This window comes from Apostichopus japonicus, chromosome 5 (assembly GCF_037975245.1).
Source record: "Apostichopus japonicus isolate 1M-3 chromosome 5, ASM3797524v1, whole genome shotgun sequence".
In the NCBI taxonomy this organism is placed as follows: Eukaryota; Metazoa; Echinodermata; class Holothuroidea; order Aspidochirotida; family Stichopodidae; genus Apostichopus; species Apostichopus japonicus.
This window is the reverse complement of record NC_092565.1, coordinates 19,197,014-19,215,103: the sequence shown is the minus strand read 5'-3', so window position 1 is coordinate 19,215,103 and position 18,090 is coordinate 19,197,014. Positions and strand designations below refer to the sequence as shown.

Genomic DNA, 18,090 nt, shown 5'->3' with positions numbered 1-18,090 from the left:
AGAATCGCCATTGGTAGGACAGAACTTGAAGATGCAAATTTCCTCCCTCCAGAAGGGTTTAACCCAAACAATATGTAGTAAATATCTACATTGCTTTACCTCTCACCCCAACCATACTTTGTGGTCTGCTTGCTGTATAAGTAAACAAGATAATTTAGATATTGATTGTATTATCACAGATAATCCCCAATAGAAGTTTAAAAGGTAACATCTTTAGTCTCACGAGTCTTTGTTTAAAGAGTCTCCATGTGAGAGACAGGGTTCATGCTGTTGGCTGACAACACATGCCAACAAGGCAAGGCAAGGCAATTTTATGACAAGAGAGAAGTCACGACTTGTTCAATTTTCTTGCAGAATCTGGTCGCAGCCATCTCATCTCACTGGGAGCTCCCCTGGTGTTAGTTAACTTTATCAACCATCAAAGGGACCGCCTTGTTACAGACCTCTCTGGGAGCCCTAAGGGTGATGTTTTTGACATTGATGTAGCTCCAGTTCCTCCCAGTGTTGCAGCAATTATAAAGTAAGTCCTCCCAGTGTTGTCACAATAATGAAGTAAGTCCTCCCAGTGTTGTCGCAATTATAAAGTAAGTCCTCCCAGTGTTGTCGCAAATATGAAGTAAGTCCTCCCAGTGTTGCAGCAATTATAAAGTAAGTCCTTACAGTGTTGCAGCTATTATTAAGTAAGTCCTCCCAGTGTTGTTGCAACTATGAAGTAAGTCCTCCCAGTGTTGCGGCTATTATAAAGTAAGTCCTCCCAGTGTTGCAGCTATTATAAAGTAAGTCCTCCCAGTGTTGCAGCAATTATAAAGTAAGTCCTCCCAGTGTTGCAGCAATTATATAGTAAGTCCTCCCAGTGTTGCAGCTATTATTAAGTAAGTCCTCCCAGTGTTGTTGCAACTATGAAGTAAGTCCTCCCAGTGTTGCGGCTATTATAAAGTAAGTCCTCCCAGTGTTGCAGCTATTATAAAGTAAGTCCTCCCAGTGTTGCAGCAATTATAAAGTAAGTCCTCCCAGTGTTGCAGCAATTATATAGTAAGTCCTCCCAGTGTTGCAGCTATTATAAAGTAAGTCCTCCCAGTGTTGTCGCAATAATGAAGTAAGTCCTCCCAGTGTTGCAGCTATTATAAAGTAAGTCCTCCCAGGGTTGCAGCAATTATAAAGTAAGTCCTCCCAGTGTTGCATCAGTTATAAAGTAAGTCCTCCCAGTGTTACAGCAATTATAAAGTAAGTCCTCCCAGTGTTACAGCAATTATAAAGTAAGTCCTCCCAGTGTTGCAGCTATTATAAAGTAAGTCCTCCCAGTGTTGCAGCATTTATAAAGTAAATTGACTGTTTCCATGGTGACAATCGTCATAACTGTCTATCCTTAATGAAACCCTGACAAGAGAGAAGAAAAATATACACAGTACACTTAACCTGTCGAACAATTTAAGTACATTAACAAGTTTTGTCTTAAATCTTTATCTATTTGTAGTCTTAAACTATTGTTCTGTAACTCCCTCTCTTCTTAGAAACAGTTATTTCCCATTTTATATCAGAGGTGGAAGGGGTCGATCTTAAAGATGGACAATTCTACACCTTTCACTCTTTTGTAATGGCAAGTTGGTCGACCCTTTTAAGTTAATCTTTTTATCTAATTTAATCGGTGATCACAGAACACGGAATATGAATATTGTCTTTCGCTTCAAATTTGATCGCCTTTTTCCTCTCAACGAAAATATTTATCCAACTCATTTTCCGTCTCACAGCTCCTTGCCACCTCGTCCACAGAGCCGTGCTGAACCACGACCTTTGAGGACGGATGATGGCAGTGTAAATGCCACCCACAACAGAAGTCAAGCTTCCTCATCCTCAACTAACGGTCCTCTTCCTGTCATACCAGAGGATGGTTACATCGCTCCAGAGGCGGGCGAAACGGCCGAGGCTGTTCGCCTCAATAGCCTATCTGGGTTAATAGAAGAAGCCGTCTCTTCTGCTGTGGAAGTTTTGAAGAATGAAAACAGAAAAGGAGGTACTGAACGTTGAATATTACATGTTAAAAGGCTTGTGTTGTTCCATTGGTTCTGTTCCTAATAAATGCTGTTATATTTACTGCAAAATAAATGTTTCAAGACATTCTCAATACAGATTCCGTAAAGAGCACGGCTGCACACAGACTTATGCATTGCACGATGAATGACATCACTACACCCACCATTAGTCATATTCAGTAAAGCGTAATCCGGAAAGACACCCTACAGTCCATGTTGAAGCTGTACAGCTGCACACAGACCTGTGCACTTTATGATAAATGACATCACTACATCCACCAATCATCATCATATTGAATCAAGTATCATTATCAAGTTACATTCCTCAGTGTGTACGTTCAATCTGTACAGCTGCACAGAGACATCTACATTATGTGATGTATGACATCACTGTATGCACAGTTCCAATTAAGTTACATCACCACACAGATTTTTAGCTGCACAAAGGCCTATACACTCTGAGAGGTTGCATGTAACTAAGTTGCACACATTTTGAAGTCCTTGATGGCAAACTTGTATGTATAAATGGACAACTGTCAGCAATTTATATAAATAAGGTTGTAACTGATTAATTTTGGACACCCTCTTAGGTATTTTCCCCAAATGATGGTGAGTAGTCAAGATAATCAAGTACGTTATTATGGAATATTAGTTATCAAACAGCATAAACAAAAATCGAATGAACCAAAAGAAACTTTTAAGTAATGGCATATCATTACTTTACTAATGTAAATGCAAGAAGTACTCTTGAATGTTGATGACTATGAATCTAGTTCAATTTGGCTGTTTTTACATTTTCCCTGTTCAATGTTTCTTGTTAGTTGACCAATGAATAAAGTATCAAGCTTTATGTTAATGCAAGTTTCATCAAAAGTACATTTTACTAGATTTAGATGATACTTCCAGAAAAAAACTATACTTTGCTTTTATTAAAGCATGCTCTTTTTATCAAAACGTATTTACAATGAGTTTTGGTCTGTTTTTTTTTCTTTCTTTCACAGATAATTCTAACACTACAGGACCGACAACATCGGTCGTCATTCAAAATGCTGTTTCATGCCTTGCTAAAATATTAAGTGGAAAAATGAACCACAATGAAAACGACGGTGAGTTTGAAAATAGAGAAATATTATTCGAGCATGGAAAAGAACTGGTTGCAAGCCGTCTTTTAATTGCAATATAACAGTAGTGTACTTAAAGAGAGGGCAACCACCAGCAAAAGAGTGAGCAACAAATTAATTGATTTTATTTTTTTTAAACTGTACTTCCATGTCCCACTCCAAAGCACTTGTACTGACAGTATGAATATCCTATTTCTATCAGTAGGTTCATAGAAACTGTTCATACTGTCAGTACAAGTGCTTTTAAGCATGTTATCAGGTGACAGTATGGAGTGCTATTAGCATTGCAAAATTCTCCCAACTGGCTGGAAGGGAGCTATCAGGAAATTAATATTCATTGTTCATTATCACAGGGGAGAAGTATTGTTTCTAGCCCCTTCAACGGGTGTGGGAGAATTGGAAAGTGCCCTTCTCACTTAACCTAGTTAGAGAGAATTTTCATGTAAATGGAGTTTCATTTTAAGACATTGTTTGGAGGCAATAGCGATTGAGCGTAAGGTTTTTCAGGCAATGCTGCAATTTAATTTTAACGAAAAAGTGCATCCCTTCTACTGCCTTCTGCTTGCCTTCAAGCATGCCAGTTACTACCACTCCAAAATGATCCTGAGTCAAGGATGCAACAATTGTGATACTTAAATATTGCCTTTGGTATTAACCATTCTCACTGTGAAGTTTGCTATTAACCTGTTGTATTTTGAGGCTCCATCTGTGTTACAGACGGCATGGTCCTAACCCTGGTGCAGTTTTTTTTCTTTTCTCCCTGCTATTTGGTCCAATGCTATTTTTCTCAGTCTGATGTCCAGAAATTCAGTGATAACTGTTGGGTTATTGGTACTGCAACCTCTGATGATGGTTTTGGTTATCCAACAACAATACATTTGTAGTTAGTTGTTTCAGACCAATCAGGCAACCGTGTCTGTACTCTGTTGATCTATAGATTTGCAATACTGTTTTTTTTTTAAATTTTGTAGTAGCCTCATGAATATTTATGCATTCGAATTTACACTCCTGCAGAAATAACTATGCATGAACACACCATCTCATCACAGTTAGGATTAGATTTAAGTATATATCCAAAGGAGAGAAGACATTTCCTGGAGCAAAAGATTGCGTTTCCTTCGCGTATATCCTTCACAAACAAGAAGATTCTCAGAGGACATAATCAAACAAAGATGTGGATGATATGGTTAAAAAAGAGCATCAGATTCTAAATACTGACTTTCTTTCTGTTTTCTGTTTCCATTGCAGGAAAATATAAAGAATTTGCTACTAGCCTACGTACGTCAGGGACCGTGTACACACTTTGGTCGTATCTGTTAACCTCGAAAGACGACTTAAAAGCATTACAGGTACTGCATAATTTGGATGCAAAACTTGGTAAATGGCAAATCACATATCTAGAGATATAAATCACATGTTACAAATTAAATTAGAAATATATTTAGAGAGAGAGAGCAGAAAAAACTTGTGGCAAGAAATGGATTGAAACCAGTGAACACAAGATAACAGTCCCTGTGCTATCCCAACTGAGCTATCTTGCCTATCAGCTTAGGGCCATTGGTGTGAGCTGTCTTGTTGTATGGGGCCCAGCAGCATTGTGCAATAGGACCTGTTATACTGTGTAACTGAAAAATCTTACCCAATTTTATGTTTGATATGACCTAGAAGTTGCAGTGAAGGAATTTTATAAAAAACAAAATTTAAAAATATGACACATATTAATATGATAAATATTGAGTTATAAACCTTTCCAGAAAGTATCTCTCAATTTAATGTAATATCAACCCATCTTCATTTTGCCTAAATCCTGTCTTAACATATTTCATTCGTCCTCATTTTAGGTCCCAATCGCAAATTCCATAACGATTTTGTCCGAAACAATCGCTACCGAGAACACTGCGTTTGATACAAAGGTGCGATTTGATCGTAAGGATGTAACAAGGACGATGTTCATGAGCACTGATGACTTAGAGGTAAGCCTTGTTTGTACCATTTCTTTGTATTTCCTTCTCTTTTTCACAATAAAATACTAAAATATTTCACAATATAAATAAACAGAAAAGTGAGATCAAAATATGTTGTGAAAGATAGTGGGATCACAAAACTAAGGGTCACAAAAAAGAAGGGTTTGGTGCTTTAGTAACTTTGCGTGTTTCCTTAATCCGCATACATATATATCTGCACTGATAGACATTGTGGTTTCTGTGTTCGTAAGTCAAGTCACAACTTTAATGTACAAAGCCTTAATGGAAGCGGCCAAAATTGCCACTTTGAAACTAGGAAATATCAGTTTTGTATTTGGAATCGTTTTTGTGCATGATTTCACACATTTAGCCGAATATATATAACTAAATTTTTCATTGCTTTTGGCAGTTTGACTCTCCTGACCTTTACAAGTATAATTCTATCTATTTACACCAGAATCTTGTCAAACGGTGAACGAAATCACATAGCTGTAAGATAGATCTAAACAGCTGAGCAAAATCAGCTAGATCTTCATCACCGCAATCCTTTAAAAGAATAACATTGTCCTTACTATCGCAAACTTACTGCATACCATCATACTCCCTAGTATGTAACCAATAGAGCAAAACCAAAGGTCTTTATCTTCTACCCAGATTCCTTTCACACCAAACTCCACCCTGTCAGAAGTATCAATAGTTTTGCATGCAGTAGCATACTGTTCGACTTCTTCATAGGTTTGCTGTGTAGAAGAGTTCTGAATGTTAGTTTAGAGGTTTCATTGATACAGCCAACTCTCGACTTTACTAAGTTTATCTTTGCATGTTACATGCCATGATTTGCCTTCTTGTTTTTCATTCTGCTGCTTGAATCATTTGAATCAGGTACTAAATTATAACTGGACGTTTGAGAGTGTCCGCGCTAACGTTGGTGTCTCCCAGCCATCCAGCCCTTCCCCATCGGACCATCCTAAGGGCTGGTATTACCAGGTGAGGTTTATGAGTCATTAACTTTGCTCAGTGTTCTGGTGCTTATCAAAGTAATCATCTAATCTGAAACAATTAATCAGATATGCAGCTGGTTGCATTTACATGATAAGTTTGCGTGTTATTCAAATATGTTTACAGCGTTTAACAGTAGTGCTTTTAATGGGTGACTATAAGCAGACATTTTAGACTAGATAGTTCATAGTGTCAAAAACAAAACATTTGAGTGTTGGTATTTTAATGATTCTATAGCTATTCCAGTTTTCAAGACATTCAGCTTTCAATGTATACCTCACTGGTATGATCGTTTAAGCAGCGGCAAAACAATTAAGTTGGTGGACCAGGGGGGCTCCTACAGCAAGCAACCATTTGCTAAGGACCAGGTGTTTTTGCTTCAACTATAGGCCTCTTTTGAGTGATGATAGATTGATTGATTCATTAATTAATCTAGTGTTAGCCAATTATTTATTTTGAAGATTTAGAATCAACCGTATAAGAAATCCATCAATACTTAACAAAGAAACACAGAGACAAAATGTTAACAGGTTGAGATTTTATTAATCTTCTCGTAAATATAGAACATATGTTTTACTTAAAATAACTCCACTATAGCACAATGAGGCTAGGTTTCTGCATCTGCTTGATGATATCAAATAAAGAAAGAAAATATGTTACCCCTGTAGGACAAGACTCTGGCACCCTTAGCCTACCCCTGGGATGGGATTAGAGTAAGCCCATGCAGGAGGGGGGTATTAAATTACCACTAAAGATGGTCTATAAAAAGAACCCCTTTGGTTCACTCTCTCACTTCTTAATTTATTTACTTAAATAGATGTTTAATAACAGTCCCTCAACTTAACCCCTTTCTAGATTCTTTTTGGTAATGTCTCTTCGGTTTTTTCCTCCTCACAGATGGAACTTTTCTCAGATGGTTTGATCCAAGTCGGTTGGTGTAGTGAACAATGTCAGTACTCCCCTCAGAAAGGTAATTTTGATGAAAACAACTTTCTAAAAATCTCCTCCAGTGTCTTGACCATTATTTATTTGTTTGTTTATATTTGTTATACATGGGTGCATCTTGTTTTCCAGATACGAATTTATAGGAAAAACTGTTATTTGTCATCGGTAAGAAATTGGTGTTATTTTGACCCCCTTGTAATACCCCATACACTAACAAGGAGATCCATTTTGTTTACTACGCAATTTAATACTCATGACTCGTGATATTGGCCAATCAGTCGAATGGCGAGAAACTCTTTGTCACCTGAATAATAATGTGGTGAACATTCTTTCTTTGTTAAACCTTTGAATGTTGCCACAAATAACATTATTGCAGATGGTTTTCATTTAGTCAGCTTACCTCATGTCAACAGATCATGTTGTTGACATGTAACATAATTACTGTAAACAAGCAACTTTTTTGAGCTTGGATGCCACAATTTCACTCAACTCTGCTGAATACCACTCACGAGAAGATTCGGCGTCAAACCATCCTAGACATTCTTCATCCAGCAACCTTTTGAAAGTTGTGGACTTTTTTAGTGATATACTCCCATTTTGAACATTTTGCTGCCCACATTTTCACTATGGAATGAAAACTAAGGCTAATTAATGAAGGCTAATGAATTAATTTAACCAAAATTTCTTTCCTTTCTGGGCAGGCATAGGCGTAGGGGACGACTATCACTCCTACTCCTTTGATGGCGTCCGGCAGAAAAAATGGCATGGCCCAGTGGCAGAACAAACAGAGGTATGAATTAAATCAAATCCTTTCAAATATTTCATTTGAAAGTAAGTCTCCCTCTGATGAAAATGGAGACACCCTTTTTGCTTCATTTGTGGCATAGCCAGGATTTGATCTTTCTCAAATCACAAAGACACCAACAGTACCTAATGGAAAACATCAGGTTTTTTTTCCACCAAGTTTTTGTCTCATGTACACAACTTTTGGCATTAGGAGAAGAAAAGACTGATGCCGTACGTTATGTATTCATCATATCAATTTTTTGAGCAGGAAGTGGGAGTGGGGAATGGAAAGGGTGTAGGGTAGGTGTAGGTAGGGGTGTAGGTTAGGTGTAGGAATGAGAATGGGACATCTCCAGGGTGAGAGCAGGGCCCTGCATTGGACATTGTTTCATTAAGTCTGGCGATTTGAAAGCTAACAACTATGCTTCGTATTCTACAATGAGATCATTGGTTTTGGTTTTTTTGTAATTGTTTTCATTACAGGAGAATGTATATGGGGAGCTGTGGAAGTCAGGTGATATTGTCACATGTCTACTCGATTGCCATGGCAACATCAGTTACCATCACAACGGAAAGAATTTAGGAGTTGCATTTGCAGGTACCAGCTCTTAGTTATGTCTACAAATTTAATTTATGTTAGGTTTCATTTGTAGTAGAGCCAAGAAAAGTTTGCAGATTTTATGAGAGAGTTTTACAATAAAGGAGTGACCTTGTGATGTTGTGTACCATCTTCAGTCTGTGATATATCGGTGATTTATGCTCTGTGCTAAGTAAGATGTTTATTTATGTCTTGAAGTTAACATTTTTTTATACTATATGGCCCTAGTCAGCAGTTAATTTATCACCAAGAAATAAAATACAACTACATTAAAAAAAAAAATACATTCAGGAAAATACCATGCATAAAAAAGACCATACGTTAAAAGACACCATACATTTAGTAAAACACTGTACATTATTTACACCATACAATTAGAAAAACACTGTACATTATCCACACCATACAGTTAGACAAACACCATACATTTTGCATTTATGCATTTATTCACACCATACATTTAGAAAACACCATATCCACACCATACATTAAAAAGGCAATTTCTCTAAGGTAATATATACTAAAGGTTCTTCAGTTGAGGAAAATATTTGGACAAGCAGAATTTCACATGTCTTTTTTTGTTTTTCAAATTTCAAGAATATATCTTTAACAATTTGCTGAGTTATGCCAGTGAAGTTGAATATGAATGATGTTAATGGTATTTCGGTTTAATTCCTTTGGTATAGTGCTCTGGTATAGTGCTCTAAGTTTAACATTGAAATAGTTGCAAATTATGCATCATGGTTTTCAGACATTCTAATAGGTTGGGTATATTACATTCATGTTGTGAAAGAGAGACAACCTTTAAGTCATTACTCTACTTCCTAGTGTGTGCCGCTATGCACACTTTATTTGACTAAAGAGATTTTGCACTTTGGGAAGAATTGAACTTTTCTTTGTATAAGGTCATAGGGATTTCTTAATATGTGTGAATAAAATGTCATACCGGCTGACAGCCAAAAGCAAAGAAAATAAAAATGTGAGACTCATAGAAGCTCTTTTTGGCTTAAAGCTCTGGCAGTTCTATCTTGCCTCTATGAAAAGCAACAGTACAACTGAAAAGCTTATTATAATATACTGAAAAGTATATTATAATAATATAACATAAACATTACAGTATGAAGAAAATATGATGGCACTTCAATGCATTTTCATGCAAATTGGAAAGTCACAGTCTGAACTGAACCTTGTCCCAAAAGCATTCATATATATATATATATATATATATATATATATATATATATATATATCTTTATATCTATATCTATTACTATCCTTGAACATGATATCATAGTTTCGTTATGTTAATTAAAGGTTTTTATATAATAACATATTGGGTTTTCTTATGAACAGCCATTAACATGCAAGACTGCTGGTACCCAGCATGTTCAGTATGTACTGATCAGTGGGCGAGATTTAACTTCGGAGACTCTCCAGTCAGGTTAGTGCTTTGTTTTAAGCTTATCATTAGCATCAAAACAGATGATAGCACATGTTGGTTTATAACTTAATGATCCTTACACAGCAGACATCCAAAAGGCCTGGCATAATTATACCAAAACAACTTGTTTACTATCATACAATTGGCTTTATATCTAATAATTGCAGTACCCTAGCTCAAGAATATTATGTAACATGCATGTAGAGCAGCTCACTACTTGTTAAATATTGACATTTGGCTAGACCACCCTTCCGGGAAACAGATAATCCAAAAAGCCGGCCTCCACAGTGGCCATGCTGTTCCTAAGCTGGATTTTAACAATGGAAAAAACAATGGTGACACCAGTCTGAATTTAACACCCACCTGTGTGTGTGTGTATGTATGACTAAGTGCCCATTTCTGACACTAAGCAATATCTTAAAGAGACATCCTTGAAAACAGCTTTCCGTTGAATGAGTTGGAGAATACCAGTCATTGGTGCATCGAACATTCTAGCATCCTTCAAGCTTGTGATACAAATCTTCACCATGGTGTGATCTCTTACAGGTATTCGGAGTCCATTCCCGACGGCTTTGTGCCTATATCTTACTATAAGCATCCACCACAGTATCCAGTAAGCAACACAAACCAACCCTTGATCGATTCCGTGGATGAGCCTGCTACAAGCAACGAGAAAGAGGGAACTGCAGAAAGTTTAGATGAAGAAAATACCAAAGAAGAGAAAGAGGGTGCTGTCAAAGGGCAACCTGAGGCAGGGGATTCAGCTGCCAACGTTGTTCTGCCTTTAGAGGGCGCTAGACCTATTTCAACGGATTATCTCCCATCTCTCTACTTTGAAATCAAACTTGACTCTAATGACGCTCGGTGCGTTTAATTTTGTTTGTCTCGTGTTTGTGGGTATGGTTGAAATTTTGATGTTGATTGGATGTCTGGTGTGACCATTCTGGGCTTTCTTTTTTTTGGGGGGGCGGGGGGGGGTTTGGCTGACTGTCAGTTTTTTGGGGGCTTGTTTCTTGTATCAGGTACAAACTATTTGTTATTCAACAGAAGTTACAGAACTCTTGGAGTGCAATGCTTTGTCAGCAACTGCCATGCCCTATTTTCGTTGCCAAGAATGTTGACCTAGAAGTTTAAATCCTTAGAATACTCTCTATTCTTCCAAACCAACATCAACACTCAGCAAAGACCTGTAACATTTTCAGAGTAGTTTAACCTAGTCTAGATACAGCCTTATTTGCATATTAGAATCGGGTCTGAAGTTTGGATTTCATTAAAATTTGAAGCCTAATTACTTGCTAATTAAAAAGTGTTTAAATGTAATATTAAAATTCATGTGACTATTTGAACTTCTCACAAATTACTTTAGTGAATCTAGCAAAAAATATGAACTTTTGAATTGTGTTGCTGTAAGGTATAATTCTAGCATCTGAGATATGACATTTATAAATTTAACACACCAAAAAAAAATGTCCCCCTTGCCGCCCCTCCCACCCCCTCTTCCCCCATCCCTGACCGTCAAGCACCGTGTTAGTTCCTACTTCCCTAGGTATTACCTATGAGGATATTATCTCACCAAATTTTATTTTATTGTATTTTTTGATGATGTATTAAAAGTATTTCCCTTTATTCATGGTTTTACAGGCCTGTCAGCCTTGGATTCAACACATTGAATTTCACTGACCAGGTTACAGCCGTCATAAAGGACTCTGAAATAGTACTGCCAGATTTATCAATTAAACAGGTATGATGAAGAAGATGTCACCAAAGGGTGTTTCTCTGTTCCAGTACCCCAGAGGTGCAGACTTTCATTAGCAAAATTTGGGAGACAATGTTGGGTAAAGGAAAGCTGTTCTTTGGCTACAATGTAAAAATTCTGTGGAAGCACCTGGTTCACCCTATGCCTCCCTCATCACCCTTTCGGATGCTGGGGTGATTTATATGAAAAGCAAAAAATGTTAAATATTGACTTCCAAAGTAGATGATGGTCCATTCATTTTGTCTCAAAGGTACTTTCTCAGTAGAGCTATCTAGGCTTACAATTTTTTGTCTGTATTGTCCTGAATTGATCAAGCTAATAATCAAATGATTGCACATTTCTGGACAGGGAGAAATACTTTGTAGTGATTTTATTTCATACTCATATCAGGTAGGAAGAGTATTAATTAAGGTGGTATCATTTTAGTCATAAAATACCACCAGCCTCTTTTCAAGAAAGGAAATAAACTAAATAAAACTTATTTAACTAATTTTATGATTAAACTAGCTGTTAATGGATTTGTCAAAGTGAAATGATTTCAATCTCAGCAGGATCTTAATTTTGTCCACTGACCTGAGCAGGCTTTCTTTGTATTATTTATGTATATTGAAGGTGGGGTAGGGTAGGGTGGGATGGAGTGCTTTGTATGTTTGCAGAATGCAAATGACCAGGTAGCTGACAACATTTTTTCTTGTGGTTTTTCTGTGAATATCAGCCCATAACATTGTCCATTCTCTACCTGCAGGTCTCTGTGGAAAGAAGTGTTGTTATTGGATGTGGTTACGTAGCCTCGACCAATCATGTCTTCTTTACGATAGACGGCCAAGCAATAGGTACGTTGTGAATTTATCATTAATTTTAAAATTATATTTTCTCTCGTTTTTTGTATTTTCTTTTGATTTTTATAAATTATTATTATAAAGCAGTAGTTAGTGATGTCATGAATGTGGTAGTTTTACAAACGAGAATGAATTTTTCCACAAAATCTTACAACTTTGTTAATATAATATTCTCTCCATCCCTTGTCTACTAATCCCCTTACATCTATCTCTTTGTTTTCACCATGCTCATTAACCTGTCTGTATTCTGTATGATTTTTGTCCCTTCTGTTACTGTTACTTGTCATTTAGCCTTTGAAGAAGATCCTGCTAGGATCGAAACGTCAGGCCAACTTACTTTTACACAGCTTTGTTAATACTCTGTAATAATACTCTGTTTGAAGGAGAACACAGAAAAGGTTACGTTCTTTCTAATCACACATAAAAAGTGCGTATATATGTAGAACAAATCACGCTGAGGTTGGTCGTGCAATAATCTTCAGTGCTACAGCAAAAAAGAAATATCCATGGAGGGAGGAGATGGGAGCCTCCATATTCTGTGTTCTTCCTTGGCATATTCTTTGGCTACTCAGTCATCCTCCTCCCAACCCCCCCGACCCCCCCCCCCCACTCCAACCCTTTCAAGGGTACACACTTAAGAAGTGCAAGACTACAGTCATAAATACAGGATGCAAGGAAAGTTTGTATAAATTAATATAAAATTTTAAAAAATCACAATCTTTTATTTTGGGGAATGTTTATCACCCAGATCAGAGAATTAATTAATTAATCCAAAACATGTCATTCAAACTCCAAATGTTCTATGCTGCAACATGTACGTGTTTTTTTTCTTCAAACAACTGCAAAATACCTCACATAGCTGTGTGCACTTCATTATGTATGTAGCAGTTAACACTGAAACCATAGTCCTCAACACCAAACAGGAAGCATTGTTTGAAGATCAGTTTAGAGAATATGCAAAGAACTATGGATTGTGGTTGTTTCGGAAGCAGGACACTTCGCCCAACAACCATTTCGCCCAACTGCCATTTCGCCCAACCTTACCATTTCGCCCAACCAGCCTGGTCATTTCGCCCAACCAGCCTGGTCATTTCGCCCAACCAGCCTGGTCATTTCGCCCAACCAGCCTGGTCATTTTGCCCAACCAGCCTGGTCATTTCGCCCAACCTTGATTAAATATGATACTTCAAAAGGAAACGTTCGGGAATTGTTAACGTTACAGGATACGAACTGAATATTAAGGAAACTTGAGGATCGATCAGTGTGTTAGGGATTAGGTTTGATAGTAAACGTTCGAATATTAAGGAATATTAAGGAAACTTGAAGTCCTTTACTTTGTATAACTTTAGTAAGGAAACGTTCGGGAATTTTTAACGTTACAGGATACGAACCGAATATTAAGGAATCTTGAGGATGGATCAGTGTTTTAGGGGTTAGGTTTGATAGGTTTGATATAAACGTTCGGGAATTGTTAACGTTACGGGATACGAACCGAGTATTAAGGAAACTTGAAGTCGTGGTTAAATTGATTAGGCCTACATATGTGATTACATATGTGGTTACATTGATAAAGTGGTTACATTGATTAAATATAGTAATTCAATATTACGGACGGGTTTTATATATATATATTTTTTTTTTCAATTTAATAAGGAAACGTTCGGGAATTGTTAGTCAGTAGGATGGATCAGTGTTTTAGGGGTTAGGTTTGATAGGTTTTTATGAAGACCGATTCCCCTGTGTTTGTATAATAATATAACTTCCATTTTTTGCGTAAACGCCTAAAGTAGTGTAATTCTCCCATTATACCCGAAATAACTGCTCAGACTCCGATCGATATCGAGCGGACCTCACTTTTTTATTTACCTATTACGAAGTAACCTAACCCCAAAAAATCAAATTGAACTAGTGGAATAGAAAAAGTAATATTATTCTGACTGAATATTAGTAAAAATAAGGTTGGGCGAAATGACCAACACGGTTGGGCAAAATGACCATGCTGGTTGGGCGAAATGACTATGATGGTTGGGCGAAATGACCATGCAGGTTGGGCGAAATGACCAGGCTGGTTGGGCGAAATGACCAGGCTGGTTGGGCGAAATGGTAGTTGGGCGAAATGGTTGTTGGGCGAAGTGATTAGAAAGCGTTGTTTCTCTGTGATTCTCATGCATTACTATCCAACTGTAAACTTGCATTTCCTGTTTAAATTTGGTGAACAATTTGTTTCACAGAGAAAAGATGTTTGCACAGGAACTAAGGTGGTGCCTTCTCACAGACTCTGCCCCACCATTCCCACCTCCTAATTAAGACAGGAAATGGAATTTTTATTCTTTCTTTATAACGAAATGTGGGCAGATAATACTGTCGCACAGTACTACAGTTTATCCCGCAAAAAAACACGTTTGAAAGAGATTCTATAATATTCACTTTATCTGTTATTCAATATGCAGCTTTTATCTACAACTTGTCTGTGTTTGTTTGTTTATTTAATAAAAGAAACTTAACGTCAAATTCTCTTTATCTTTTTAGAAGTATTCTTTGAGTTTGCTGGTGGCCATGTGACAATACCAGTGATGCCTTGCCTGAGTTCTTCTCGCTACTACGTCAACTTTGGCCAGAGAGACTTCCAATTCAAAATACCAAACACAGAGGAATACTTCAAAGGTGCAATCAGTACTTGTGTCAAGTTCTTGTCCAGTTGTCTAAGTCCAGATTCAGAGGAGAGTGAACCAGATGGGAATAAGATGGAGTTGAACCCTGTGGAGTATTGAGAGGAGAAGTTTAGCCTCATATTGTAACCAGATATTATTAGCCTCTGATGGCCGAAATATGAAGTTATATCTCAGATGATCTTGTCCAGCTGTCAATGACCAATATCAGAAGAAAGTTAAACTAACTGAGAACTAACTGAGGCACGTAGCCAGGGGGGGGGGGCAAGTATTTTCAAAATAGAAAATGCTTAGATGCAACTTACAAGGCCTGGGAAGTGTCATTTCCAGCAATCTGGGAGGCATTTTCAACCAAAATTTTCTTGTACGCTTCGCGCCAACTCGTGGTGGCGCTACGCTTAGATAGTTTGCCTACAGGCTTCGCCCCTCCCTTGGCAAATTCCTCGCTACGCGCCTGCTGAGATCAACAGGGAATTTGAGCCTTGAACAGTAGTGTCTAATGAAATGGAGTTTGATTCAGATTCTGGTTCAGAAAATAAGCCTTTTACGACAACCAAAGATTGTTAGCCTCAGAAGGCAGAAATACAAAGTTGTGTTTTTAAGATCTTCGTATAGTTATCAGACAGAATTAGCTTCAGATTATCTGAGGGAATTAGCCTCATATTGTTCATGAGACAGACAGGGTTAATGTCACATGTCATTATATACAGTAGATTCCTATATGGTTATATGCAGTAGATTCCTACATGGTTATATGCAGTAGATTCCTACATGGTTATATGCAGTAGATTCCTACATGGTTATATGCAGTAGATTCCTACATGGTTATATGCAGTAGATTCCTACATGGTATATGCAGTAAATTCCTACATGGTTATATGCAGTAGATTCCTACATGGTTATATGCAGTAAATTCCTACATTGTTCATGCACCCCTACATGATTTGTTTGACAGATATAACTCTCTTATTGTTATCAGAATAAATTAATATTAACATTAGATGCTTATTTTGATGGGCTGTGAATTTAGGAGCATCCTGTGTTTCCAGTTAATTCTTGTTTTCTGTTGCATTTTCAGAAGTATTGTGTGGTATCTGTCCTGGTCTAAAGAATTGCATACGAATTCAAACCAAATAAAGACCTTACAAATGTATATTTATTGAATTTGAACACTTTGGATAAAAAAAATTGAGTAATTAAAGTGGAAACTTGATTGATATTCAACTTGAAACTGGAAAATTTGAGTTTCTCATCACGATATACTTCTTTAAAGTAATTGGTTGCTTCATATTATTATTCTTAATACTTTGTTTGCTTTTAAACTCAAATATACTTTTGTTCTGCACATTTCTCATGTTCAGAAATATTGTAAATCAGGTCAACATTTGAGGGTGGGCTGGAGATGCCCCATCGGGTGCTAAATCAAGATATCTATATATCATGAGTTTGTTATTAATAGGGAAAGATCAACAACTAATGAAACAACAGATGTATCAGTGAATCATTAATTATCCTTGGTGTTCAGAGCAGAATGCAATTAATATCTGCATTATTTCATATAGTTGTTTTTCTACTACGTTTGAACATCTTTCACCTGTATCAAGTTTTGTTGATAGGGTGATGCACGGTGATAGATCTGGTATGAAAATAAAAGATTTGGTTTTGAAGTTGGTAACGTTTTGGCGGCTTTGGGAATCACTTTTTAGGAATGGTAATTGACCTTGTTTCATGTAATTTGATGAGATGAGGGTTCTGGGTATAGGTTGTCACTAATTTGTTCTTGAAATCTTAAAAACGATAACATTATACCTTTATTTTACCTCAAAATTCGGTGGGATTACACAGAAGTGTTCATATGACTTGATGTGTAAGATGACTTGATGTGTGAGATAATTTAATATTTGAAGGTAATTGGAAGACAGAGCCAAGCATGTTCTGAAATTCTAAACAGTGTACTTACTCCCTAGTGTACATTTCTTCTCAATCGATATCAGGATTATAACTTCCTGAAATGTGGACGAATATCTAGATGTTACCGATAGAAATGCAGAAGAAAGCCCATTCCAAATGCTTATAATTTTATAAATTGATCGCCTTTACAAATGTCTTAACCACAAAACACCCACTATACGGCCAACTTACATAAGATACAATTCCTGCAAGGTCAAGCTCGGGTGTTTTGTTTTTCTTCTTTCATGGGTGTCGACTTTCTCAGTACAAACAGTCAGTAATAATTAACACTGTTTTTTTCAAGGGACAACATGGTTGTTATCAAAAACCGCAGGTTATTAGGTTTTCGTGGTGATCTCATGACACTAGGGATGTTCCTATACATGTGTGACTTGTTAATGTCTTTTCCTCAGAAATTGAGAAGCATCGTGTGTCGCTTCTTAATAAAGTCACAAGTTCGTGATCATGATTCTGCGTTCGTTCAGATGGAATTTTTGGCTCGTGGTCAGATGAAGCTCTCGTCATGAGACCATGTTCTGATTTCAATCCTGTTTATACCATGTGAAAAATGCCTGTATACTAATGGTCACATTGTAGTCAGCAAAATTTGCTGCTAGTTGCTTTTATGATTATAATCATCGAATGTATTTATGCCTGAATAAAAAGTGATTGTTGCATAAATTTAATGTTCAAGGTTTTATGAAAAACAAGCGATTTTGAGATGCCGTCATTTTGTTTTTGGGAATAGGAATTGTTTTATATTTAATAATAAGTGATATTGTACATATACATATGTACATATTGAAGATAATTTTCAAAAAAAAAAAATACATGGTTGTAGAAAATATATTTTAATTGCAGTTCATAATTTTCTGCTTTCTCTCTTTTTTTGCAGCAATTTTAAATATCTTAGTAGAGATCATTAGGTGTGAAACAAAAGTATGATGCATAGTTGTGTTGCCAACCAACCCAAACTAATTTACTAGTAGTTG

At 36.8% G+C, this 18,090-nt stretch overlaps 1 protein-coding gene across 1 annotated transcript in view; it reads left to right on the top strand.

Annotated features, from left to right (window-relative positions):
* Window positions 1-17,941, top strand: part of LOC139967946 (uncharacterized) — a 31,849-nt gene extending 13,908 nt beyond the window's left edge. Inside the window, exons 18-31 of the mRNA XM_071972179.1 lie at window positions 355-520; window positions 1,749-2,011; window positions 3,032-3,136; window positions 4,400-4,500; window positions 4,993-5,124; window positions 5,998-6,102; window positions 7,012-7,084; window positions 7,761-7,849; window positions 8,329-8,443; window positions 9,797-9,884; window positions 10,431-10,748; window positions 11,526-11,625; window positions 12,386-12,473; window positions 15,009-17,941. Coding sequence (XP_071828280.1) covers window positions 355-520; window positions 1,749-2,011; window positions 3,032-3,136; window positions 4,400-4,500; window positions 4,993-5,124; window positions 5,998-6,102; window positions 7,012-7,084; window positions 7,761-7,849; window positions 8,329-8,443; window positions 9,797-9,884; window positions 10,431-10,748; window positions 11,526-11,625; window positions 12,386-12,473; window positions 15,009-15,250 — 1,985 coding nt within the window. The 3' untranslated portion in view covers window positions 15,251-17,941. The remainder of the gene's footprint in view (window positions 1-354; window positions 521-1,748; window positions 2,012-3,031; window positions 3,137-4,399; window positions 4,501-4,992; window positions 5,125-5,997; window positions 6,103-7,011; window positions 7,085-7,760; window positions 7,850-8,328; window positions 8,444-9,796; window positions 9,885-10,430; window positions 10,749-11,525; window positions 11,626-12,385; window positions 12,474-15,008) is intronic.
* Window positions 17,942-18,090: the final 149 nt, after the last annotated feature.